The sequence below is a fragment of the Ambystoma mexicanum genome, chromosome 11, assembly GCF_040938575.1.
Source record: "Ambystoma mexicanum isolate Mex_15411 chromosome 11, UKY_AmexF1_1, whole genome shotgun sequence".
Lineage (NCBI taxonomy): Eukaryota > Metazoa > Chordata > Amphibia > Caudata > Ambystomatidae > Ambystoma > Ambystoma mexicanum.
Window position 1 is genome coordinate 1,328,050,907 of NC_090934.1, and position 26,178 is coordinate 1,328,077,084.

The 26,178-nt window shown below is 47.7% G+C and overlaps 1 protein-coding gene across 1 annotated transcript in view; it reads right to left on the minus strand.

Moving 5' to 3' along the window:
• MYO5A (myosin VA) overlaps positions 1–26,178 on the minus strand; it is a 937,291-nt gene that overhangs the window by 379,302 nt on the left and 531,811 nt on the right. The window contains exons 15-16 of the mRNA XM_069624847.1: positions 19,963–20,124; positions 6,084–6,181 (exon numbers count right to left, since the gene is read on the minus strand). Coding sequence (XP_069480948.1) covers positions 6,084–6,181; positions 19,963–20,124 — 260 coding nt within the window. The remainder of the gene's footprint in view (positions 1–6,083; positions 6,182–19,962; positions 20,125–26,178) is intronic.

The window sequence follows — 26,178 nt, forward strand, 5'->3', positions numbered from 1 at the left end:
CATAATACTTTTGTTTGACCAATTGAAGGTTTCTCTCTGTCTGGTGGAGGAGGAGGTCCCTCAGCTGGAGTCTAGAGTCCTCCAGGGCGGTCACCTGGCCTCGGTCCAAGGGGACCGTGGGGCGCCCCTCCGGTTAAAGTTGGGCTATTTTCTCCCTCAGTAGTCTTTCCTGGGCCTCCCTTTCCCTCTTTTTCTGGGCACCCATTTTGATCAGGATTCCTCGTAGGGTGGCCTTAAAGGCATCCCATAGGGTATGTACACCTACCTCCCCATTATCGTTAAGGTCAAAGAAATCTCGAGAACCTCCTGGGCTAGTACCTCGTCCTTTAACAGGGAGTCGTTGCACTTCCACCTCCCCCTGTGTTCGTTTAAACCTCCCCTTGCTATCGTAATTCGGACCAGATCGTGGTCGGACCAGGGAATGGGGTCAACCCTATGACCTGAGGTGAATGGGTGCAGGATCTCGTCCACCAAGATATAATCTATCCTGGAGAACGATGCGGGGGTGGCTGAGTAGTATGTGAAGGGGGGGGGTGTTCGTTCTGGGGATCGGGATCGTGTCCATCAGTCCCAAGTCTTGGTTAACCCCTTGGAAGTTACGCGCCATGGTCTCGTCTGGTGCCGTGGAGGGCTGCGGGCCTGTGCGCTTTCTGTCCCGGGTAGGGTCCAGGACCATGTTGAAGCCCCCCCCCACCACCACCGAACCATGGACAAAGTGCTTGAGTTTGTCCCCCACCTTTTCCCAAAATAGGGTCTGGCCTTCGTTTGGGGCATAGATTACAGCTAGGGTGAGAGGGGCCCCCTGAAGGGTCCCCCGTAACATCAGGTAGCGGCCCTCTGGGTCTTTCAACGTGGCCTCGTTCTCGAAGCCTGTATTCCTCCATACTAAGATGGCCACCCCTCTCTTTTTGCCTTTATGGGAGGCACTGAAGACCTCCCCTAGTCCTCCTCCCCGCATTTTGGGCTCGTTACCCCGCGGCCAATGAGTCTCTGGCACAAAGAGAAAGTCGAGGTTGGCCCTTCTAAATTCCCTGCAGACCAGGGACCTCTTCGTGGGGGTATTTAAGCCCCGTACATTTAGGGAGCCCACACCCAGGGGGGGCAGACTGTCAGCCATAATCTAAGACTTCCTCTCTCTCGGTCAACGTACTCGACATGCTCTTCCTGACGTGCTCCCCTGGTTCGACTTTTCGTCCCCGACTCCCCCCTCCCCTTCCCTCCGGGTGGGCCAAGAACAAAACCCCAACTGTCCCCCCTTCCCTGAACCGTAACTGAACAACCCCAACTTCGTGTTCCCCCCCTCCCTCTTCCCCGGCGTCCGGCCAAATAGTTCTGCCATCCCTGGCTACTGGCCGAACCACCAGCTTACCCGCTGCAGCCGGGCATTCTGTGGAAAGCGTGTTTCTGTGAGCCCCCCCTCCCTCCTAGCCATGCCGTCCCCCTCATGGCTCCCCCATACTTGCTGTTCGTAGGGACGCTGTTGATGGTGAATCCGCGGGCTTTTCTTAGTGTCCCACATGACTCGGTGGGTTTCCCCAGGTCTCAATCCCCGGGATTGTTCCGCTCCCCCTCCTTGACTGGCGATGGAGTATTCATTTTCCTATATTTCCTTGCTCCAGTTGTACGTCTCCTATCCTTCGACGGGCCCGGGCACCCCGGGGTCTCCCTCCCCGGCCCCGACGGGGCCCTCCTGGGATCCGAATCCGCAACGTAGTCCTGGATGGCCATTCGTATGTCGTCCTCCGTGGTCAGGGTTGACCGCTGGCCCATGTACTCAAAGGTCAGAGAGAAGGGGTAGCCCCAGCGGTAGCGGACCCCCTTTTCTTTCAGCAGGAGTGTTAGTGGGCGACACATCCTGCGTTTGGCCAGGGTGTAGGCGGAGAGATCTTGGTAGATTGAAATCTGAGCGTTGTTGTAAGTGATCTCCCAAGCCTTCCTGGCTTCCTCCAACACCTTTGTTTTTTCGGAGTAGTAGTGGAACCGGACCAGGATAGAACGGGGGCCCCCTGCTCTCCCCCCAGCCCTGTGCACTCTATCGAACGTGGGTTCCGTGGTCATCTCTTCGGCAAAGAGGAGGGTGATGATATCTCTCACCGCGCGGGTAATGTCTCTCTCCGTTTCCCCGTCCTGTTCCGGTACCCCGAAAATTCTGAGATTGTTCCTCCTCTCCCTGTTTTCGAAGTCGTCCATCTGCCTGGACCTTTCCTCCTCTCTTTTCTCCAGGGCCGCTATCCTCAGACCTAGGTCCATCTCTAGGGACGTCGATGATGTCTGGTTGGCCTCAACCTGCAACAGTCTGTCTTCGACCTTGTCCACTCTTTGATCTATTTTTTCGAATTTCTGGGCAATGTCAGAACGCATGTCCCTGATCTCCTGTAATATGGAGGCAAAGCCTCTTTCCATGGCGGACGTGGGGGGACCTGGGGTCTCCGACTGTGCAAGGCCCTTGGGGGGGCTTGGGCTTCTCTTGCTGGACGCCATCTCCTGAAAGCGGAATTCCTGTAGGGTTTGCCGCCAGTCCATCGGGCTTCCCCCCCTGGGTTAGCCAGTGGTTCCCCTCCTAGGGCTCCCAGATCTGGGGCGTGATGGTGGGAGGGGAGGGAGCCCCCGGGCGAGGCGCGCCCTTCCCTTACCATCGCGTGCTGCTGCAAGGAGTCTACGCCGGGCGGGCACACGCCCCACCGTCCCCAGGCGGGGGCCACACACCCAGGCCGAAGGGGCCGCAGTCCGCTCACCACACCTCCGTCCCCAAGTGTGAGGGGGAAACGCTGTCGTCCCCGGGCGGGCACACGCCCCACCAAGGTCTGGCGGGGGCCTCGCTCCCGTGGGGGTGGCGGGGCCCCGGGTTCAACACGGACGGCGCACCACACTTGCCCGACCCCGGAGGATCTTCCCGCTCCGGGCCTAGCTTCTTCACGGCGTGCGGCCGCCCAGTGGAATCCCGTCTGGGCTCCTCACGTTGTGGCGTGGGGCCGGCTGTCCTGCTGGGGGTGGCCCCCCGGTGTTCTGGGGTTCCCGCTCCTCTCCAGGGGGGTCACCAGCGCGGTTCTTCCCAGCGCTGATTTCTGTCCATCGACGGGGGTGGAGGGGGCTGGGGGGGGGGGCGAGGTCCGTGGTGCTGGTCGCTCCGACCCCCACGATCCGCCCCAGACCAGGTGCTCGATCGGATGGAGTTATCCGTCGAGGAAGGCGGGAGAGGAGGGCCCCCCTCCGCGTGCGCGTGGCTTCCCTGGAGCCTCTCCACGCTTCTTCAGTGCCGCGGTCGCCGAGGCTTGGAGCGGCCGCGTCCCCGCCCGACACCGCGGGTCTCGTTCTCGCTGGTCCCGGGGGCCCCGAGCGTCGCTCCTTCGCTCGTTGGGTGCCTGGGGGGTTCCTCGCACCCCTCCGTCCTACTTCGTCCACCTGGGGGGCTTCGGGGGGGGGCTCAATCCCCTGCTACAGCCCAGCTACGGCGGGAGCGGCACAATCAGGCAGCCATTGCTTGCGCGCCCCCTGGTGGCCCCCATTTCCCTTTGTTTTTATTAAAATCTGTCCGTTTTTGCTCTCGTGCTTAGCGAGAGTTTGTATAAAAATTGAAGACACCGGTTTTTAAGATGGAAATAAATATGTCTAAAAACCGTGGATTTTTGTGAGGATCTCGCATCCTGATTATTTGTGTTATCAATACATGTACCCACCTGGGCATATCAGGACTTTGCCAGGCGCCCTTTATTTTCTTACCTGTACATACAATAGTCATAATTTATCCCCTACTTGACAAAATCCATTCAGTCTTTACACAAACATTGAAGATTGGGTCTATAATCTTTCTCAAATCTTTTGTCCACATTCGTCAAATGGCAACAAAGTTATAAACCATCTAAAAATGTTGACACACCCCCTCTATTTTCACCCCCTCTTGAGAACATCCCACCAAACTTTAGAAAACCGTTTATATCTAGATCCAAAATCATTGTGCAGATTCGTCAAATGACACCACATTTATATGCCTTTGCAATATTTTGTGACCCCCCCTCTAATTTTCCCCCCTCTTGACAGACTCCCACAAAACCTTGCACAACCATTCAGGATTAGGTCTAGAATAACATTGCAAAATTACATGCAGTTTCATTGAGTGGTGCTAAAGTTATTCGCCATCCAAAAACTGCTTTTCCCCAACCGTGTAATGCAGAAATAGGTACAGATGTCCTAGGACATCTGAAGTGTCTGCTTACACCAGAGGACTGCCCCAGGACATCTGGAGTGTTCGCGGACTGTCTGGGGTGAAACAACCTGTTTTTGGCTTCTTATGGCCATATCCCATCTCATCCCATCCTCATCCCCCCCACCTCCCCAGAGATTGTTTGTTGAGTTTGACAAGTGCAATGTTGCTTTTTTTTTTTAAAGGAATTTGCCGCGCTGTAGGCGGACCACAAAAAGTCTGCGAATCCAACATGGCAGGCGTTTCACTGAAACCGACGCATTTCACATTCTCTCACTGCCAATCAGTGGCTGGGTCCCGATTTCCGTGGACCGCGCAAAAGTGAGCACATTTTTCTGGGCCAATCAGAGGTCAGTGAGCGGACCGAACAGGGAAGTGAGTCCGCGGACCGGTCATAGATATCACAATTTTTTTTGCCTTACCTTTTGGTCATTTAAAAAAAAAAAAAGAAAAAAAACGACTTTTACCAAATTAACAAAAGCCCGCTTTCGGGACCAAGCAGCCACTCCTGCTGCAAATTTGGTGAAAATCTGTCCAGCGGTTTGGGCTGCAAAGTTTTTTCCCATTATGTCTATAGAAAAAAAAAAATGTTGGGGTCTCCCCTATACCTTTGCCCCCCCTTGACCAAACCTCACCAAACTTTGCAAAAAGATTCAGAGCGGGCCATATACATTTTTTTCAAAGTTTGGTGAGGATTCATCCAGGGGGTGCGAAGTTTTAAGCCGCCCAAAAGTGCTCTTCCTATGGTTTAGCAGCTTAACCATAACTACTGGGCTGCTACCGCAGGCCATGTAATGCCAAGCTAGGACAATGAACATATGTGAAGGGCAGGGCTAATCTTTACTTACCCCCATTATATGAAAACAATGCATAGGGGAAGGGAGTTTTTTCAGAGCAAATCAGCTACTCAAGGTCATCCCTGCAACTTTATATCAGGTCAGGTCGTGCTACCAGTCAAGGCAGACATTTAAGCATCCCATCATGAACTTTATCCAACAGTAATTCAGAAAAGAAAACGAACCTACCCCACCTTCCAAGAAGAACTCATCACACCTCACAAAAGTTACACTCCACTCGCTAATTACAGGCAGCTACAGATCCACAACCAAACCCATCAACAATAACAGACATCTTAGCGAAAACTTGCTTCCCAACTGCAAATCCATATTGAAGGCAACTTTCTCATCTTCCCATCTGCCAAGGAACGAAGGCTGTCAGATCTATACATACACACTCAGATGATGTCGTGGAGCAGGTCATGAAGGAAGCACACGCTTCGGAAGCGCTGAGTGCAACTACTAACCCAAATGATAAACCCAGGGCCTTGCCCTGATGCCAATCAAAGCAAGTGTCGTCGCAAGCACATTTCCCCTCCGGTTCCCCTACATCATGATCTGCCAAGGACTCCCCGATCTTCAGCTTACCAAGTTGCCTAAACGAACAGTCCTCAAAATCAACGACCACCCCTGGCAATTTCCTTCTTGTGGCACAACTCTACTTGTGCATCACCAACAAACATGCTCACAGCGGTCCCCTGCTGAAATACAGATGGCCACACGCTTTCATGTACAAATGCTGTCACTTGTCTCAATATCTCCAGGGCAAACTCCCAGCAAACATTTGCGACAAAGGTCAATCGGACACTTAAGTTAACTGTTCTGCTTTATGTGTACTTGTTCTTCGCTCCACTGTCTGCATAATGTCTTGGCTGCTTCGCAGGGGTAGTCGGTGCAGATGCCGGCCATCCTAGACAACAGTCTTTCTACCATACCCACATAGATGGCTTGAGTGTAACCAGAAGAAGCAAGCAACTACTTTCACCATATCTTTCCGATATATGTCATGCAAGCAATCACTTTCTCATTCAATGGCAAAAACTTACGTGAACGGAAACTTGAAATCGTTTGGCTTAATGCAGCGCACGTAGTGTGGGGTTGTGGCATTAAGTGTCTCCATCAGTAGGTTAAGGGAGTTCCGAAACTGCAAAAGTGCAACAGAATAAAAATGCATTAGTTAAGAGACCATGCAGCACTCATGGGACAACACAGTCCTGTAGTGTCTCGGGAAACTTTGTTGCCCACCACAAATGGCATGCAGAATAAAGTAGAATTCAAAGGACAATATTTTGTACAAACTATCATGCACATGTACGATCCATATAGAAGAGCTCCAGCATACAAGAGTGTTAGGCAGAATTATATGCAGTACCCTTTGGGAACACCACACACAATTAAGACTACACCTGAGAGTACAAATTCACCTTTGGTACAAACATGTACTACACAGTAAAGTGGTAGCGATGGCTGAGCAGCCAGACTTATCTCAAGAGCAAGTGAGCAGTATCAATAGTTACACAAAGGACAGCAATTACCAGGATTCAAACAAACACTGACTCAAGGTTTCTGAGTAAAAGAATATACATTTATTTACACATCAGTTATTAAACATTTCACTATTATCAAGCAGTTGAAAAAATCACGTTACTAATACACTACTCCGCACCCAATAGATTCTGGACAAGTTAGGCTCAAAATGAAGTGTGAGCAAAATGGCACTCGAGCAATTTAAAAGTGAGGGAAAGACAAAGGTTAGGCAGAAATTGAGCAGCACCAACAAGTTATTTAAGCAGGGCAATTTAGAAAAAGGAACTACAGTGAGGAAATCAAATTCAAGGGACCTGGCCGAAAGTCAATGGAACAGAGTCTTTGCTCAAGATCACACAGTTAATCTAGTTTGTGGTTAAGTCTTTGCCAAGAGTTCAGAACGAAGTTGGTCAGATGAAAATTTACTTTAAAGAATGGAGAAGGATGCTTTCACTGTGACTGGACAAAACAAACAACCAGATTTGAACAATACCTTAAATGGAGAAGAAGGCTGTAGCTGAGGCAGACGTTCCTGGCAGATCCTGCAGACTCACGGTTCCCGAAGCGACTGTCAGACTGACACGAAGTAGGAAGACTGGAGGGTCCTGCACTGCTCAGGGAAGAAACCAGCAGCAGAGCAAAGCAACAAATAAAAGGTGCGCTCCTTAAAACGCAAGCAGGATCCGTTCCTCCTGGCTATCCGGTTCACTGTAGCTCTGAACAGCAAATTCGACCAGAGGAGGGAGGACTGGTGAGCAGTTTGGTGAACTGGTTGTTCCCACCAGCTCAAGAGGAGAAGATTCCTTGCAGAGTATGAAGATTCGGACCTTCAGCAGGGCTTCACCGGGAGGTTCAGTCGTTTTAGGGGTCCTCTTCTGTCAGCTCCTCTTTGGTTCTCTCTTTCCAGTGGCGACTCACTTCCAAACCCAAGAGACCTGCTTTTTATGCAGTTTCCCCCATTCACACAGCCTGGCTGTCAATCATACATCAGGGTGGCTGTCCCGCCGGGACAGTCACCTCAGCCAATCATGCTAGAGTGCGACATGGGTCTCCAAGGAGACCTTGTGCAGGGAGTCTCAAACCCCTCCCTCACATCCTGTCCCCCTCAGACATTCAGGCCCTAAGGAGGGCTTCTGTGCAGAAGCCCGCAAAAGGATGCTGAACAAAGGAATCAACCCCGGTTTGGCGCGCAGAGAAAGACTTTTACAAAAAGAAATGGTGACTAAACCCAGCCAGAACCGTACAAAAATCCATATGGACCAGCGGGTTTAAGTTCGAGGCTACTAAGATAGCCTAAAACACTACTAGGGCTATTTAAGATAACTGCAGTAGGAAATATAGGGTAGTTAACACTGCCACCAGCCAAGTCTTAATGAAAAGGGAACGAAACAATGTTCCATGAGAGACAGACAAAAAGGGATAACTATTAACCCTTTCCAGAACTCTATGTAAGATAGTTTGTACTGGGTCTGTGAGATTAAAAAGACTAATAAAGTCAATGGCAACTTTACATGTTTCTGGAAGACAGTAGTCAGTCTCAGAAAAATGGAGTCGGAGTTGGGAAGTCTGAAAAAGACAACCCTGTGTCACTGCACTGACGGTACTGTGTAACACACAGTAAAAAGATGATGCCCATGGAGTAGGTGAGGCTTCACAGTCTATGAACACAAAAATGTTAAACACACACAGCAAAACACATGTAAGAGTGGGAAAAAAGGCTCACACTCTTACCAGGTAAAAACAATAAATCCTAGAAATCCAGCAAAGCTGCTGAGGGACTCAGTAGGTAAGGGAAATTAGCCATTCTGGAGAATTCTCCCTAACAAGGACTGATAGATGAGGCCTACATATCGATGAATGAAAACTGAGTTGTACTCCCATGCTTCTTTCCCGATTGATATCGAGGTCAATTATCGATCTGTCTGAATGCGTGATCATGTTAGGGGGTTTAGTCCTCAAGTAACTATCAGATATAGAAGGACTCTGGGGATGCCCGAACGTTGGCAAAAGGCCCTATGTTCTATGAATACAATCTCTGCAGCTTCCTGGTTTTTAAATGTCCAGCCTGCAGGTTGGGACTTCGGACATTTTTATTCAAACTTGCATGGCACTAGCTGGTGCCACCTATACATGAGGTGCGGCAAAGTTGCGCCTTGCGGTCTCCACCGGAAATGACTGTCCCGGATATATGTTTTGATGCCTACCCGAACCAACAGTTCCATTTCCAGCGCCGACATCGGAACACGCTGCAAGCCGTGAGCTCGAATGGTCATCCACGTTTACATTTTGTTTGCCTTGGTTAATTTGTGTGGGCTTTGACAACTTATATTTCGCTGAAATGTGCAAGAAGCCTTCAATTTTAAAGGGGTGCACCAAGTGTCCAATGACAATGTCCATTACAGTCGCCCGTGACCGCTGCGTGTGATGCCTAGGTACCCAGCATGACAATAAGTGAAGCGAGGCATGTCGGAGAAGGACATCAAAGGCTAGGTGGTTCTGTGAACAATGACTACTGATGTACCGGGAGAAGGCAAAAGAGATGCGTTTGTCACCAGATTCCTGCAAGGGTTTCTCAGAACCAGAGCGGGAGTACTCTGCACACTCACGGGGGGAAGGACTTGAGTTTGAGTCCCTCTGCGGTTCCAGGAGGCTGAATGGAAAAAGTTCCCACTCTAGAAGGCCATCCTGATAAATGGAGGAGAAAAAGAGAAAGACTGAGGTTTCTACCAGTGACTCGTCTAAAAGGTCAGTGGTAAGGGCTTTCCGGGAGCCGCAGGTGGCGATGGCCTCCAGGTCTGGTTCTCTGAGGACATTCGCCACTGACAGTTGGGGACAGTAATTTGCACAAGTCATCAAGGATGCTTCCATGAGGAGCATGGGGGTCTCATGGGAGATGGTCAAAGTCCATATCACTCTTTTGGAACTGAGAGTCTTTCATCTCGTCCTATGGGTCTTTCAGCTGCAGTTGCTGGGAAGTCGATGGTGACACCACCAATGCAATGCATCATTTAACAAGTTTAATGGTGTGGGCTCCCTCAGATTTTTCAGAGGCGCGGTGTGTGGTTAACTGGTCAAGGTCTACCAACTAGCCAGGGAGAGCAGCATGAGGGGAGCAGATCTATGCAGAAGTGGTCTGTGTCACACAAGTAGTCTATGGATCAATCCATGTTGAACCGCATCTCTCAGATGTAGGGTCTTGCTGCTGGTGGACCGGTTTGCAACACATGCAAGCAATAAATGCCCGCTGTGAGGAACCAGGAATGAGACATGGACACAGAGGACTCATGGTGGTTGGCATGACATGCATTACTCACCGCAATAGCATTTCTGATGATTGTATCTGCTTAGATTCTCATGCTGTGCATATGGACTGCCATCCAGTGGTAACCGCTGAGTATTGCATCTGGTCTTTCAGGGACCGAAAGGGGACGTCGGCATAGGCGTGTCTGTAACACTATCCCTATCATGATGTCTAGAGTACCCAAAATCCCTCACGCGTCAAGGTCCCTCCGATTGTATTTTTTCTGCCATGAGGGAGCCCAAGGCTATAGTGAGTGAGTACATGAAGAAGAGAGCAGTAGTAAGCGGTCTATGTTCCTTCTACCCCGAGCGGGGAGGTAGGGAGGGCGCATGTGAATCTAAGCAGTTACAATCATCAGAAATGCTATCTCGGTGAGTAATGCATGCCTTCTGATGCTTGTCAATCTGCTGTGCATAGACTAGCGAGCAGTACCCGGAGTTGGAGGTGGGTTGTGAGAAGGAACAGTAGAGAAAAGATATCTTAATACTGCTTGTCCAGAACTCCAAGTTGCCGCTTTGCAAATGCACTCAAGGGGAACATTTGCAATGAATGCTATGGATGCCCCAGTGCCCCAAGTAGAATGTGCTCTAGGCTTAAAGGGCAGTTCTCTCTTAGCAAGAGTGTAACATAGTTTGATGCATTTGACAATCCACCTTGAGATAGCTGATTTATAGAAAGGATCCCCTTCTCTACCAGCTGCCACTGAAACAAAAAATTGGTTTTTTTTCCTCAGTGGTTTAGTTCTTTCCAGGTAGAACATGACTGCCCTGCGCACATCTAGTGTGTGTAGGCTTCTTTCGGCCATGCTAGTAGGATTCTGGAAAAAGGTAGGTAGTTCAATCGATTGTTTCACATGGAACTTCGAGATTAATTTAGGTGCAAATCTGGGGTGAGTGTGCAGAATTACCTTATCTCTGTGGACTGTAACAAAGGGGTCTAGAACAGAAAGTGCCTGTAGTTCGCTAACTCTTCTAATAGAAGTGATAGCCACTAGGAAGGTCGTTCCCATGAGCCTGGTCAAAACCACATTTAGGTCCCTCCCAGGAGCTGGGTGAGAAATGGGAAGATAAATCCTCTTAAACCCTTCCATAAAGGCCTTAATCACAGGTATCTTCCACCACAACACCTTTTGTTGTGATGTGGTGTAGGCTGAGAGAGCAGCCAGATACATCTTTAGGGAATTGAAGACCAACCCAGTGTTTAACAGATGGGTAAGGTACAGCACAATGTGTGTGGGTGAGCAATCAATGGGATTGACGCCCTTGGAATTACACCAGATGACAAAACTTTCAATTTGCTGGCATAGCAATAACGTGTATTAGGTTTTCTAGCTTTCCTCAGTATGTCCATGCACCTCTGAGGGAGCTGTAGGTGTCCAAACTCTATGATTTCAGGAGCCAGGCTGCTAAGTTCAAAGTTTGTGGGCATGGGTGTAGGGTCTCCCCCCTGTCCTGGGACAATGTTGTATGGGCAGGGTAGTTTTACTGGTGGGGAGAGGGACATTTCCACCAGATGAGCGAACCAGGGTTGGCAGGCCCACATGGGGGGCACTAGTATCATGGTAACTGGTTCCTGGTGCATCTTGTGCACTATCTTGTTGAGAAAAGGAGTCGGGGGTGGGGGGGGGAGCGTAGACATATGTCCCTGACCATTTTATCCAGAGACCGTTCCACTTGGAGCGATTCTGGGGGTACCTGGAGGCGTAGTCTTGGCATTGGGCATTCTCCTGAGTTGCAAACAGGTCGATCTCTGGGAAGTCCCATTCTGCGAAGACGTTGGATACAATGTCTTCGTGCAGACGCCATTCGTATTCTTCGGACAGAGGAAAATCTCTGCTGATGACGTCTGCCAGAAGATTGAGTTCCCCTGGAACATGTTGGGACAACAGAAACATCTTGTGTTTGGGGGCCCATATCCAAATGTTTTGGGGCAGTTTGGATAACCCTGGAGAGTGAGTGCCCCCCTGATTGTTCAGGTAATACATGGCTGTAGTGCTGTCTGTTAGAATCAGCACTGTCTTCACTTGTAGTTGCATCTGAAAGGCCTTTAATGCCTTCAACACCGCTAATGGCTCCAGTAAATATGTATGGTTGGACGCTACCTGAGGGGATCACACTATGTGCTGGCTGCTGAAGCAGGTGAGCTCCCCACCCCGCGAGAGATGCATCCGTCATGAGAGTGGCTTCCACTGCAGGGGTGGTGAAGGTTTTCCCCTTCAAGAGGTTTTCTCTTGACCACCACTGCAGAGAGAGAACGAGGGCTGGCGAGACAACTACCAGATCTTCCCATTGTCCGCTGGCCTGACACCACTGGCTGTTGAGCCACTCTGGCATGGGACACACGCACAGCCACGCATGGGGAACCAAGTATATGCACAACGCCATCATTCCTAGCAAACGCATGGCTTTGCGCACCGCCACTTCCCGACTGGCTACATATTGAGGAATCTGAAAAGGCATGTTCGGACCCCTCTCGTTGGAGGGGAAGACGAGGCCGTCTTTTGTCCAAGAAATTGTTTTATTTGGTTGGGGATTAGACTGAATTTCTTCTAGTTGATAGAGAACCCCAGACTGAACAGGTGGTCTACGGTCTTTTGTGTATTAAAAAAACATGTGTCGTACGAGTCCCCTGTTATGAGCCAGTCGTCGAGGTAAGGGTAAACCGGGATGGATAACCTGCGCAGGTGTACTGCCACTACTGCCAGGACCTTCGTAAACACCCTTGGCGCTGAGGTGATGCCGAAGGGGAGTACCTTGAATTGGTAATGCCTGTCCTCTATCATGAACCTTAGATATTTTCTGTGCGCTGGCAACATTAAAATATGAAAGTATGCGTCTTTCATGTCCAATGTTGCCATGTAGTCCCCTGTTTCACAGTGGGATCACCTGCTGTAGCATTACCATGCAAAACATTTGAGGTTTTATGAACTTGTTCGCTGGGCGCAGGTCTAGAACTGGGCACATGGTGAGGCCCTTTTGGTTTATAAGGAAGTACACTGAATAAATACACTTGTTTACCTGAAGAATTCTATGGCGTCCTTTCCCAGCAGCGCTTCCACCTCTTAATTCAGGATCTCCAGATGGTCCGGTGAAAGGTGCCATGAGTGCGGTGGTCTTAATTGTGGAGGTCGGGCAAATGCCATGCAGTCCCCGTGGGCGACCGTCTTTATGACCCACTGGTCTGAAGTTATCCCCTCCCATGCCGTGAGGAAAGATGTTAAACGCCCCCCGACCGGGGTGACATGAGAGGGGGCCTGGATCTGATGTCATTTCTGACCGGAGGCTGCAGCTCCTCTAGGATTGGGGCCTCTACCTCTGGCTTTGCCGCGTCGCTGACCCCTTGGAGGGTAGTATGCGGGGCTGATGTTTGTCCGGCATTGAAATTTCTGTGCCATAGTTGTTCTGACTTGCACGAGACTGCCCTCGAAAGGACCGCCGAGAATTATTTCCTCTCTGGGGGGAAGGTCTTTGAGTGATTTGTTGTAGAGACTTAAGAGTCTCATGCTCCTTCTTGGCTGTTTCTAGGGCCTCATTGACCGCTTTTCCGAAGAGGTTAGCTTCTTCAATTGGTTTATTGATGAGTGAGGCTTGTGTTTTAGATTTAAACTCTGAGGTACGCAGCCAAGCGCGCCTTTTGAGTAAGGTTCCTTGGGCCAGAGACCTGCCTGCTGTTTCAGCCGTGTCCAGATTGTTCTTTATCACATTCTGGTTCACTTGCCTTTCTTCGGCCACAATATTGAGAAGATTGGACCTGGTGGGCTCTGGGACCTCTTGGAGACCTTCTTGTACTAGGTTCCATTGAATGTCAGCATAACTCAACAGTAGCATTGTGTTATTCGCTATACGCGTAGTATATGCGGCAGCCGAGGTAACCTGTTTACCTAGGGCATAAAGCCTTTTGTATTCTCTATCTGGAGGTGCCTCCCCTGTAGCAAAGGGTACTCCTGCTTGTTTCCGGGTGGTAGTCACTACCAGAGAAACTGGGGTGGCATGCTCTTTAATGTATTGAGGGTCCGAAGGAGCTGGCCGAAACAACTTTTCAACTCTCAAATTCACTGCCCGGGTTTGAGCTGGTGACACTAGGGAAGGAGCCAATCTTCTTTTAACAGAATTAAGGATGTGAATGGCCTGGTTAGAGGGAGGTTTATTCTTAAGGAAATCCTCTAAAAAGTCCTGCTTAGGCACTGCCTCTTGGGTAGAGATTTGAAAATGCTCAGCTGCCTTCTTTAACATGGTATTGAAGGCCAATTGGTCGTCTACAGGCGAGGCCTGGCGAGGGACAGAAGGCTGATCTTCATGGAAACGTGAGGCAGATTGAAGGGTAGGTTCACCAGAGTTCTTTTCGGGGGAAGGATGGTCAGAAAAGTTGGTAATTCTTTTAAGATGGTCCATACACCCCTCAAATTTCTCTAGTCCATTTAGAGGACCCAGAAGGGCCTACGGGTGAAAAAGCGTTGTCTTTCGCCCTTTGGCATTGATAATTGTCTCTCAGGGTGTTGGAAGAGGCTCTTGACTGTCCTCATAGGTATCGTGAGAATCGGGGCACCCTGACGTATCTAAGGATTTGTCCGCGGCCTGCCCCATGTTTTTCGGCAGAACGGGAATAAGTCCAACCGCCGAAGTAATTCTCCCGATGCTCTGATCGATTACCGCTGAATCAGTGTGAATTAGTGGGCCCGAAGGTTTATCGGCAGAGTTACCGCCTTCCGCGGTGTTAGAGGGCCTAGCGGTTGGTTTTTCACCTTGAGGACTAGTCGTGATTTTTGGGCCTTCGGAATTGTCGTAGCGTCGGATTCGCGCGCTTCCACGTTTAAACCCGATTTAGGGATAGAGCCCTTGTTTGTCTTGGAATGCCCAGTCGCAAGACGCTGTTGCAGATGCGGGGAAGCTTTGGATCTGAACGATCTGTGGAATCCGCTGAAATTTTCGCTGGTCCTGCTGGCGCTTTTACCTTTTTCGATGTATCCGTTGAAATAGGTGTAGGGGTTGTGGGCTTAATATAATGCGCTTGTACACCCCTGTCGCCGGGTGTTGTCCCGGAAGCAAGACCAGAGTCAGGCCTTAAAGGGTCGGGGACTGGCGTGGCGGATCTAGAAGCGCCCGTCTCGAGGTCTATGACATCCGCAATGGATGTTTGGTTATCAGAGGTGCCCCTTTCACTTTCGACGGGTGTGGCGGTGGGGGAAGGGGATTCCACCCGCGACATACCGTATGCAGCCCACCGCTTTACACAGAGCTCCTTAAGGGTCTTAGGCTGAAGGAGTTTGCAAGCCACACACCGCTTTTCGTCGTGATCTAAGGGGAGAAAGGAGTTGCAGTTCCTGTGTTCATCCTTCCAAGGGTATCTAGTCCTACACTTAGGACAGAACCTAAAAGGAGTCCTTTCCGTAGCCAAAGGGGAAGATGACCAGACCTATAGGGTAAAGAGGGGGAAAGAGGCAAGACATACCCGAAATATGGCCACCCGACCCCACTCTCCCTACCGTACAGGCTGGCCAGAAGGCCTGGCCATATGGATGCTACACCCACCGGATCGTAGGCGCCTAACACCACCACAGTATTCAAGTCCACTGTAGTCTTCGTCGAAGTTGTTCTTGGCGTCGAAATGACTTAAGGGGGAACTAACCGACAAGTCGGTTAGGATAATAAACAATGTCTGTTAAGTAAGAGCTCTGCTATGGGGCGACCAGTTATCTGGGCGGAAAAAAAACAATCTTAAGGATCTCGGCGCGTGAGGGATTTTGGGTACACTACACGTCACGATAGGGATAGTGTTACAGACACGTCTATGCAGACGTCCCCTTTCCGTCCCTGAAAACGAGATGCAATACTCCACGGTTACCACTGGATGTCGAACCATATGCACAGTATGTGATTCTAAGCAAATTAACAAGCATCAGAAAAGCTTTTATTAAATAACAAAGGGGTTGGAAAATGCCTCACTGTATTATCTAGGAGGTAATTCCCTACCTCACCCAAACCTAAGGGTCTGTCCTGTGTCAAGATGTCCAAAGCAAACATTTTCTGTGTCTGAAATCCTATCCTAGCCCTCTCATTCTAAAAGTAACTTTAAGGTGTTAAAGGTATTATCTCTGACTTGAAAAGTGCACAAATGTACAAGTTCAACAAAAAGGTATAATCCAACACAAGTTCCAAATGGATAATGTTCGCAGTTCCTGGGAATGGCTCCCTTCCATAGGTTTCTCGCCACCAAAACACAAGGTTCCAAAGAATAAGCAAGTTCTTTAAAGCCCAACAGGATGATCACCACTGCCGCCTCCTCCTCCTCCTCCTCCTCCTGGTGATACAATTCACTCCACAGGAAATAACTCCCTTCCCAAAGGCTTTTCCACAATCAAATACAATTCATTTCTTTGGGATTCACTTTTAAAAGTACCACAATGTGGGTGCGGTTCCCAGACTCGCAAAATATCTGGTATTCTCTCCAGCCAGGTTTTCTCATGTAGTTCCTTTGCACAATTTGCATGTGGTCCCATAATTGCTAGACACCTGATATACTCTCCTGCCAGGTTCGTTCTCTATTCCTGTATTTCTTGTATTCACACAATTCCAATATTCTGTATCACTAATCAAAACACAGGGGGCCTCATTACGACTCAGGCGGTAAGGGATTTACTGCGGCGTAAACAGCGCCGACCCTTACCGCCTGATTCCGAGGTCCCTTAGCGCCATGGAGGTTTTAACACCTGCTTTTAGCAGGTGTTAAAATCCATGGCGCTAAGGGACCTTGATAATTACGCCACCGTGATTTACGGTGGCGTAATTAACGCCTTCCCCACTCCCATTATGCCCTATGGGGCAAAGATGGGAATGGGGAAGGGTAAATGGGGATTGGGGACTTACCGCCCCGCCAACCTCGGAATGGGGCGGTAAGTCCGCCAACCACCATGGCGTAAACGTAGTGGTAAAGGTACGACCCAGGCGGTAACTTACCGCCTGGGTCGTAATGAGGCCCAGGGCCTCATTCCGAGATTGGTGGTAGTCATGGCGCTATTTGCGCCATGACTGCCACCAATAACGGGTCCGGCACCGGTGTAGTTCAATGGGGATTTACCGGTGTAGTCCGACCCTGGCGGGACTGGTAAGTCCCCATTGAACATGCCATTCCCCACAGGGCTCAATGGGAATGGGGAGGGTGCTAATAACGGGCTCGCGACTTGCAAGCCCGTTATTAGCGCCCTGGTCCCTTAGCGGGACCCGTAAGGGACGTGTGGCCAGACAACACGTTCCTTACGGTCCCCGCCAAGGGACCTTGGAATAGGGCGGTAAGGGATTACCGGCACCGGTCTCCTTACCGGTGCCCGGTATCCCTTACCACCCACCTTTTAATGACCCCCCCAGTGTCTCAAACTCACTTTCATTTACTTCCTTTATCAAATGTTCGAGTGACCCCAACCTCCTTGCTTGGAGTCAACCGACTCATGTAACTGACACTTATTGGAGTCAACCGACTCATGTAACTGACACTTATCGGTACTTGATGGAGCTGCTGGGGCTCCCCGGTAATCCAGCTTCCCTTCTCGTGGCTCAACGGCTGTCTTTGGGTTTCTCTGAACCACTCACAGCAAACATACAGAAGTGCCGCAGCGTCCTGCCTCCAGTTCACGGGCTTACCAGCTTGGTCTGGTGGCCTCCATGCCCTATGCAGCTCCTGCTTCACACCAGACCCCTTCTCCATGTTCGGGTGGTGTTGGTACTGCTTCTCGGTTCCTGCAATCACCAGGAAGGGTCCTCTTGTCCTCCTGCTGTGATCCCAGTGCAGTGAACCAGCTCCTGCAGTCCATCTCTCACTGTCTCCCTGCTCGCCTGTGGACATCCCAGCTTGGCTTCACCGGCAGGGACTAGTCGGTTGATTCTATTGAAAAGTTCTCCACGGCTCCATCTTTAAGCACCTGCGGTACTGAAGGGAGCCATTTGGAGCCAATTAGATTCCTCCAACAGCTAGAGCATTGCCGTCGATTGAACCGAGGGCTCTTCATTCCGGTTGCTCTCCTCCTCATGTCAGCCTTTGCTACTGATGTAACTATGCGATGTTTGGAAGTTCTATGACTAACTGTTGGAGAATAAGGATGGTTACTGACAATACGTCATGAGGGCTTGAGACACTGAAGGGGTGTCTCCACCCCCTTGAGAGTCGTCTTCCCCATGTGCACCTCCCTCAAATAGCCACCCCCAGGGTCAGGATCACAAGGAGAGGCTACCTCTGGGAAAGGAGTGATGACATCATCAGATTTATCACACCGCTTTTGTGCTCGAGAGATGCCCAGGAAGCGTGCGCTGGGCGACACCTTGCTGGTGCCATTAACCTTCACGATCATCTACGCGTTACCTCCAACTCCCCTACCGCATATCGTCCCGATGAGATTCAGGCACTAGAGGTGGACAAATATTGGTGGCCCTACAGTGGCTGCAGAGGGTCTGATACGCAGACAAACAATCTGAGCAGCAGTGCGTGTTGAGGATCCCGATCTTTCTGGGCCTTCAGACTCAGGAATTTGTTAGGGTCTTCCACTCAGACCAGGGCAGCCTTCAGCTGCACGCTAGGCTCATGAGCACCTACGGTTCCAAGGCTGCAAGTCTTCAGAGGACGTATTTTACATTGTGGTGGGCACCCAGAGACAGTACACAGAAACTTTATTCATGCTGCAGATGGTTGTGCTTCTGCAGATGGAGTGATCAGTGTAAATGGACCCCTAGTGGGCTTCACTAGCTGGGGTGCTAGAATTAGATATAGACCGAAGATATTTAGCTTAACCAGGACTCAATTTCGCCTTTTGCTTTGTGCACTGTTTAGAATGAAACCAGTCCCTCAGACTGGAGAGGACTTTCATTTTAGCTCTTACGTTAAGCGGCAGTCATTTCGGATACTTTACTTTTACTTTGACTTTACCAGACACTTCCAGCTATTTCTAAAGTCCTCTCCTTGCTTCAGAGAAGGTGGTTTCAGGATTCTTCCTCCCATAGACATGACCACATTAGAAAACAAAATGACAGTTTGTGCCCTCCTCACACTGGTTAGCCCCAAGACTATCTGCACAAATAGTCCCAATGTTTAGGTAAACATTAAAAGGGGGCGGGGGGTGCAACAGAAAACCTTCTTGGGTCATGTTGTACGTATAGGATGGCATGGTTTTTCTTGGCAAAATATACTTTCTGAATTGAGGCTAAATCAGTTTTAAGGACCAAATGATTAAATCAATTGTTGTATTGACTATTGGTTACCTAATTCATGAATTCTATGAAATCCTGATTAAATGAATTAAGAATTTAGGAATAATTGCGCTGTCAATATCATGAATTTGGGATAACTTGATGTAGGAAGATTGGAGAACTGCATTGATTATTGGGATTGACAAGTGGCTAAAGAATTCATGACTCAATTGATGTACAAATACATATGTACAATAAAGCCAAAATAAATATTAAGGTGTATGAACTCATAAATAAATTGATGCATAAATAAAGATCAACTTTAAGAATCAAAATGTAATTATTTCACATGATGAAACTAATTGAAATTAAAGTCATTGTTCGACACCGCGCGATGGTGCACATGTAATGTCATACTAGTATCTTCTGAAACATCTTTTCTTGTAGCATTAGCCCATACAGTACAGATTTAATCCCTCAATAGTATGGCTAATCAGTAAATGAAGAAACCCAGAAGAGATGAGAAGTACTAAGAGGTTTGCATATAGATACAGATTACCATAATTCTTCATTTTCCCCTTACTCACAGTTTCTGTCAAAGCTCTAGTGCAAGTACCAACCACATAATACCCAGAACTGTAGAATGTGTTGCGGCAGGAGTTCGTGTCAGAGTAGGACATTTTCCCAAATAAATCTGAGTGGGAACATATGCCCATCCTGGTTCAAGATAAAGCCAGCAATCTGTAAAAACACTTGGGCTGGAAGATGGGAACAAGGAGAGAACTCCACTTCAGTAATCTTGTTGCACAACATCAATTCAATCAACTTTGCATCTACCTGGAAACAGTTTATTTGTCCCCCTTCAAACATCAAAATTAAACCTAATGGTAATCACGAAAAGGAGGGATAACAGTTTTTTGGCAGTACCTGGTGCCCAACAGTCTTCTTGTGCTCTTTGCTCGTTTGGCCTGACTTGAGTTTGGCTGGGCGTACGGAAGTTCTCGACAGCAGGGTCCGGCCCTGAGGGGTTACGGAGGTGGGACTGAGGCTCTTCTCCTCCTCTTGAAACAACTCTGTTAACAATTGAAACTGGTGGCATGGGAGATAAGGGACACAACAATTAGTAATAATTGCAACCTGCTCCAGAAACATCACATTTTACGCATTGGTATTAGGTTGTATAAACACATGGTTTCTCCGAGGGTAAGTCTTCAAACGTCAAGGAATTTGGTATGCATTCTTGTGGCCATCGGGACCATATTTTGTACACGGGTAAACAGTGCTTAACCTGTAGTTGCAACAATTAATTTTGCTCCATGCTGCCCAATTAAAACAACCAACAAAATGCAAAAAAAAGGTGCCCATTAGAACACCATTCATTCTGTGGAGAAGAAAAGCAGAAAACAACCAGAAGATGAAGAAACATACAGGTACACTTCGGCAGCCATGCAAGAGAAGGTATTTTGGCCTTTAACCATTGCACGGCTGCATAATGGACAAGCAAAATCAACCAAAAATGTTACTTTTAAATGCAGTACATGCTTCATGGAGCAGCTAGATTGGGTAGAATGTCTATAAGCTTCATCAACTCCAATATGGAGTAACTATACTGGTAGAATGTATTGTGGATCTGTACAAAATCTCAACGAGAGGGCGAAACTAGCGCAAGGTGCCATCACCCAGCTGGGGTTGGTCCTGGGTAGTTCCCAACGTGCCCTGCCTGCCCAAATAAATAGCATTCATGATGTGGTGATAGTACTTTGCAAACTAGTAATATCACACAATTCACGTGACTGCATCCAGTCTTAAGTGCCAGAGACACAAGAGCTGTAAGGCTGCAAACTGTACCCTGGAACTGGACATTTCATGCTCCAAAGACACAAATGTTGCATTACCTATAGTGCCAAACCTAATGACTGCCCTGACTCATTAAAGGAGAGTTCCGGGACTTTTTTTTTATTGTCCCTACGGTTCGGCCATGCGTTTTTAAGCATAACTCGGTAGATCGTAGAAAACTTTCCTATGGACCTTTCCCGACTTTTCGTCCATTAACGCACTCGAAATCAGCCGCCATTTTATGATAATCCTATCACTTGCCGCATCGCCCAGGCTCACCTGCTTTTGCGGCACTAAATCAAATCCCCCGCCCCTGAAACAGACTTTATCAAAACATTCATATTCCCCGCCTCTATCCGTGACGTGACTGTGCTGCGTAGGCAAACGCGCCCAGGCGTCTTCTACGCGACTCCACACAGAACCCGGAAATCAACACAGATCAGCTCACACAACACAGCGCGCCACAATTCGCAATATGAAACTGTACTTTTAAATCGAACCGCAAGATTGTAAATTTGGTAAAGTACATTTATTTGACATCAAATGTTTAGAGAATATTCAGCGATTTTCATTTTTATTTGCTCACGTTCCAAAAAGTTTGTTTTGAGGCACGCGATGTTCCTTTGCTGTACACAGGGTCTTAGATCATCTCACAATACAGCGCCACAATTCGGAATATGAAACTGTGGTTTAAAAGCAAACTGCAAGATTGTACATTTGGCAAAGTACATTTATTGGACATCAAATGTTTAGAGAATATTCAGCGATTTTCATTTTTATTTGCTCTCGATCCAAAATAGTTCGTCTTGAGGCAAGCGATGTTCGTGTTCAGTACACAGGGTGTTGGTTTACGATAAAATAAGCTCTTCGGTCGCACTGATAATCGCATGGCTGTTCCAACGACGAGGCACTAGGCCACCACAACGGTCTGTATGTTGCATCTAGCCGTTAGTACCGCGTAAGGGCATACTTGTACTTGGCGATCGTCCCATAAAATGGTCAGGGTGGTAACGTTGTTCACGCGGAGAAGCAACTGGCGGTTATAAAATCCATCCGCCGGTGTCTGGTACTCGTGAAACAGACAATAATGGGTGAAGTACCTGTTTGAAAAACATAAAAAATTAAATTAGTCTCACCATCAGATCTTTATTAAAATTATTCATTTTATATATTCGGTCGGGAAATTATTTCATAGCTAGGACAGTGCAACTGGGTTTTAAACGTCAAGGGGGGGCTGTAGGATACTGAGACAGTACCTCAGTGCAGGGGTTGACAGGGAGTGCAGGTGGAGAGTGGAAGGGCCCAGGACCGAGATCGCAGACAGTGGACCAGTTGTAGCAGGGGAGAGGGAGAGAGAAAGCAGAAGCAAAGGTTTTGAGGTGCTTCCGTAAAAGTAGACGGTTCTCCCCAAGATAGTGCGCGGTACAAAACAATATGCCACATAGAACGAACAAGTACAACTTAACCCGTCTTTAAAGCTACTGTATAGTAATTAAATTGCGGTATAAACTCATCTAAAGAGTTACTTACATTATATTTGCATTTTCCATTGTGTCTGTGCGTAGGGCAGCCCCGAAATACCACTCCTTCTATGCCGACGTTATTTCTTCTAATGAACGAACATGAAATGGCTTTCGTTTCTGAAATTATATTCATTATCGTTTCTTACGTGGTCCCGGCCTGTCAAGGTCAAAATACAATAGAACCTTACACTGATTCGTGGGCCATTCTGGCACCCGAGAAAAAATCAAAGCAGCTGACCTTCACTTTGAACGAGCACACATTCCTAGTTAGCTACATTAAGTGTAAGGCATTCTCACAGGACTTGAAATTTACACTCCATCTTTGCATTTTGTCTGCGTGCTTTGCAGCCCCACAGAACCATAAATACGGAGACATTCTATATTTTTTGAAAAATGATTTATATTACTGTTTGGTTTAATTTAATGCGCAAATGAACAAGGCTGGATAGATACACATATTCAATGGGCCTGCGACATGAGGAGACTCGAGAGAACAGACAATCAAATTACAATCATTTAAACCGTGATGTGTATTTCTCAATGAGTTCTTCTTTAGGTGGACATGGAACAGAGGCAATGTTGGGTGGCAATGCAGTTGTCCCCTGCACAGGTTCGTTCACAACTCCATTTATGTGCCTATCTAGGACGTCAACAATAAGTTTCTCAATAAACTCATATTGCATATCCTCAAACACTGGTTTGATCACCCATTGTTTACTTCTTTTAGTGAAGGCCTTATTGTAGCGAAGCGTCCCTAAAGTTCCGGTCGTCCTACTTTGTTGACGGCCAACATTATGGTTATGTGCCAAGACCGCTAAAAGAGTCCGATTTATCATGCCCTCCATGCCAAAATGCAATCGTTTTGGCCTGTACTTTAGGCACATATTGTGGAACACCTCCAAATCTCCTGTGTGGCAGAATTCCGTGAGTCCCCTCAAAGCTTTTGTTATAGTTTTATCAAATACAATCTTTTCAATGGCTTTGTGAGTGGGTGATGAAGGAATCAACCACTTCTTCTTCCGTGCCTCCTCTGTGGACAAATGGCCATGTTCACAATTGTGGAAATGTTGGTTCGTGTTCCATCGGTGAACGTTTGTACAGTGTGGCATTACTGACCGCCATTTTTCCAGTAGAATTTCCAACGACCCTCCACATGTTTTTGAGCTCCACCAAAGATGGTTGCTGATTGACTTGGACCACTGTGAAATACCTTGCAATTCTTTTTTTTTACCTGCAGCCGACAATTTTTTATTGATTGATTTTGCAAGATGCCAAACGTCAAATTGGTGATTTATATTTTTGTACTGTTCTCTCATTGTCTTGGCAATTGAAACGTGTCTGTCCGTGGCTATCAGGTCGATCACCATTCCCCGCGATTGTAGTTCTTGCAATGATGCTACAAAGCCAACTTTCTCCATGGCCACTGAGGATGTACTTTGTGACACCTGCACGACCACCGAACTCACAATTTTCTTACTTTCCATGTCCTGAAAGTGGTAGGTGCAGTACTTGGCTGAAAATCCTGGGCTGTCGCACTGTCCATCACCGGCTAGCCTGAACCGTTTGCCCGCGAATGTACTATCAATAGACATTTTTTCCATTCTCCAAGCTTCGCTAATGGCTGGAAATAGATAATCGGTTTGGTATTTGTAGAACTGAGTTTTCGCAATGAAATGGATTCCCACAAACTGAAAGAAAGACTCTAATTTTTTAAAACTTGAACCACTAAAAAGTGCAGCCGCTGCACAAAGTAGATTGCCTGCTGGCAGTTGTCCCAGCATAGGTTGTGCAGACCATGTGAAAGGATGATATTTTGTACAGGTGGCATGTATTTTAAGGTTAGTGCCTCGAATTGCACGAGTCACATTAATCAATGGCTCCCCACATACTTCCCCACCTACCAAATGCCCACATTTAATCCGAATAATAATATCAAACAACTATCGAATACAATGAATTTGGCCTCTTTCCTTATACTGTCACTCTGCATCCCAGCTGGTTCGGCCTGTAACGTTGAGGACATGTCACTCACATGAAAGGTAGAATCTCTGATATCGTCTTCCGCTATGTTCAGTGATATTGATGGTGTTTCATTGTCGTCTACTTCATTCTCTTCCATTGCAACATCTGTTCCTTCTCCGGCGATGGGTGAATAAAACAATTTCTTCAACTTTCTCGCGGTCTTAGTTTTTGCGGGTGTGGATTCTGTGAATTGATCTCCGACTGCATCCGAACTACCAGGAGGACATTCACTATCAATGGCTGGTGGTGGTATAGCTCCGTTGTCAATCACTTCATATTCTTCCCATTGGCACAATGCTTCTCCAGTCTCAAGTCCCCGCCACAATGTTTGACAAGCAACATCTCTCGTTCGCTTCACTGTCTGTGTAGATCTAGTTCGTACACCCACTCGCAACTAGAGGACAGATTGGAAAAGGGGTGTTCAGTTTAAACACAACTTACAGTATTTAACTATTAACAGTGAAAAACAACATAATATAGTGACCAGGACACTAACCTTCTTTTGCTTTCTTTTCTTTGAAACTTTCTTGCCTCGAACTTCAACATCAGGACGCTGTTGCTCCGACTCGTGTGTGCATGTCTCCACTTCCTCTTGCGCTGCAACGACTATGTTTTCCTGATAAGCACATCCATCACGCACTGACGCTCCATGGACTCCCTGAAACATAGAACTTTCATTAGTATGTATAATAATATCGAAAACACAAAATGTACTTGGGGACCAATACCCACGTACATCTCAATAGCAAAACACGAATGAACGCTTTGTGTAGAACATTCAAACGACAATTATTCACGCATTGTTGATCTAGTTAGATGGAACTGTCAAGATCCATACCTCGGGCTCCTCATAGACTTCCATTGATATTATTGAAGATGATGCTTCAGTGACTCCCTGAAACACAGTAATTGCATGAGTATGGTTTTCTATTTTGATAAAAAGAACAGAAAGTTTGTGCAGGCGTGAACGGCTCATCTAAATAGACCTGCACAAATGATCAGTTGTCTAAAATAAATAATGGATATCTAAATATGATTCGATTTGCTCGATCGTTGGAAGTGTCACCACCCAGAAATCTGCATCAACTACTAGGGGTGATGTTCTTGTAGAAGAAGCTCCGTCATCTCCCTGAAACATAGTACTTGCGTTAATAAAGAAGGAAGTATAGCGGATGTAATCACGTCATATGATTTCGCTTCATCGAACTGTCAGTATCCATACCTCGAAATGCATAAGAACATCAAGGGACGATGTAACTGCGGTGCACACTTCTGCAAGCTGTTGCGCCGACCCGTAACTGCACGCTCCCCCTTCTTCTTGGACTAATGCTCCATCGACTCCCTGAAACATAGGACTTTCATTAGTAATGAACACAATATTGAAAAAAGAAGACACATAGGAGGGCGACGACAGAAGGACATATCAATGGCTAAAAACGAAAGAAACATTGTGTGTAACAATCACGCTACAAGAATGCAAGATCTGATGATCTCCATCGATGGAACTGTCCTGAAACGTACCTCGAGCATCTGAGTGACATCAACGGTAGTCGTCAATACGTTGGACTCCTCAGCATCTCCCTGAAAGACAGTACTTGAATTATTTTGGATAACAATAATTATAACTGAAAACAAAGACTAGAGGACGAGTACAAGGGTGTACCATTAGGTAAAATAATTACACGATAAATTAAAACTATTGATTTACATGCCTAAAACAAGTCAGTGGCAGAATAGCCAAGTAAGATTACCCGATAGGCGC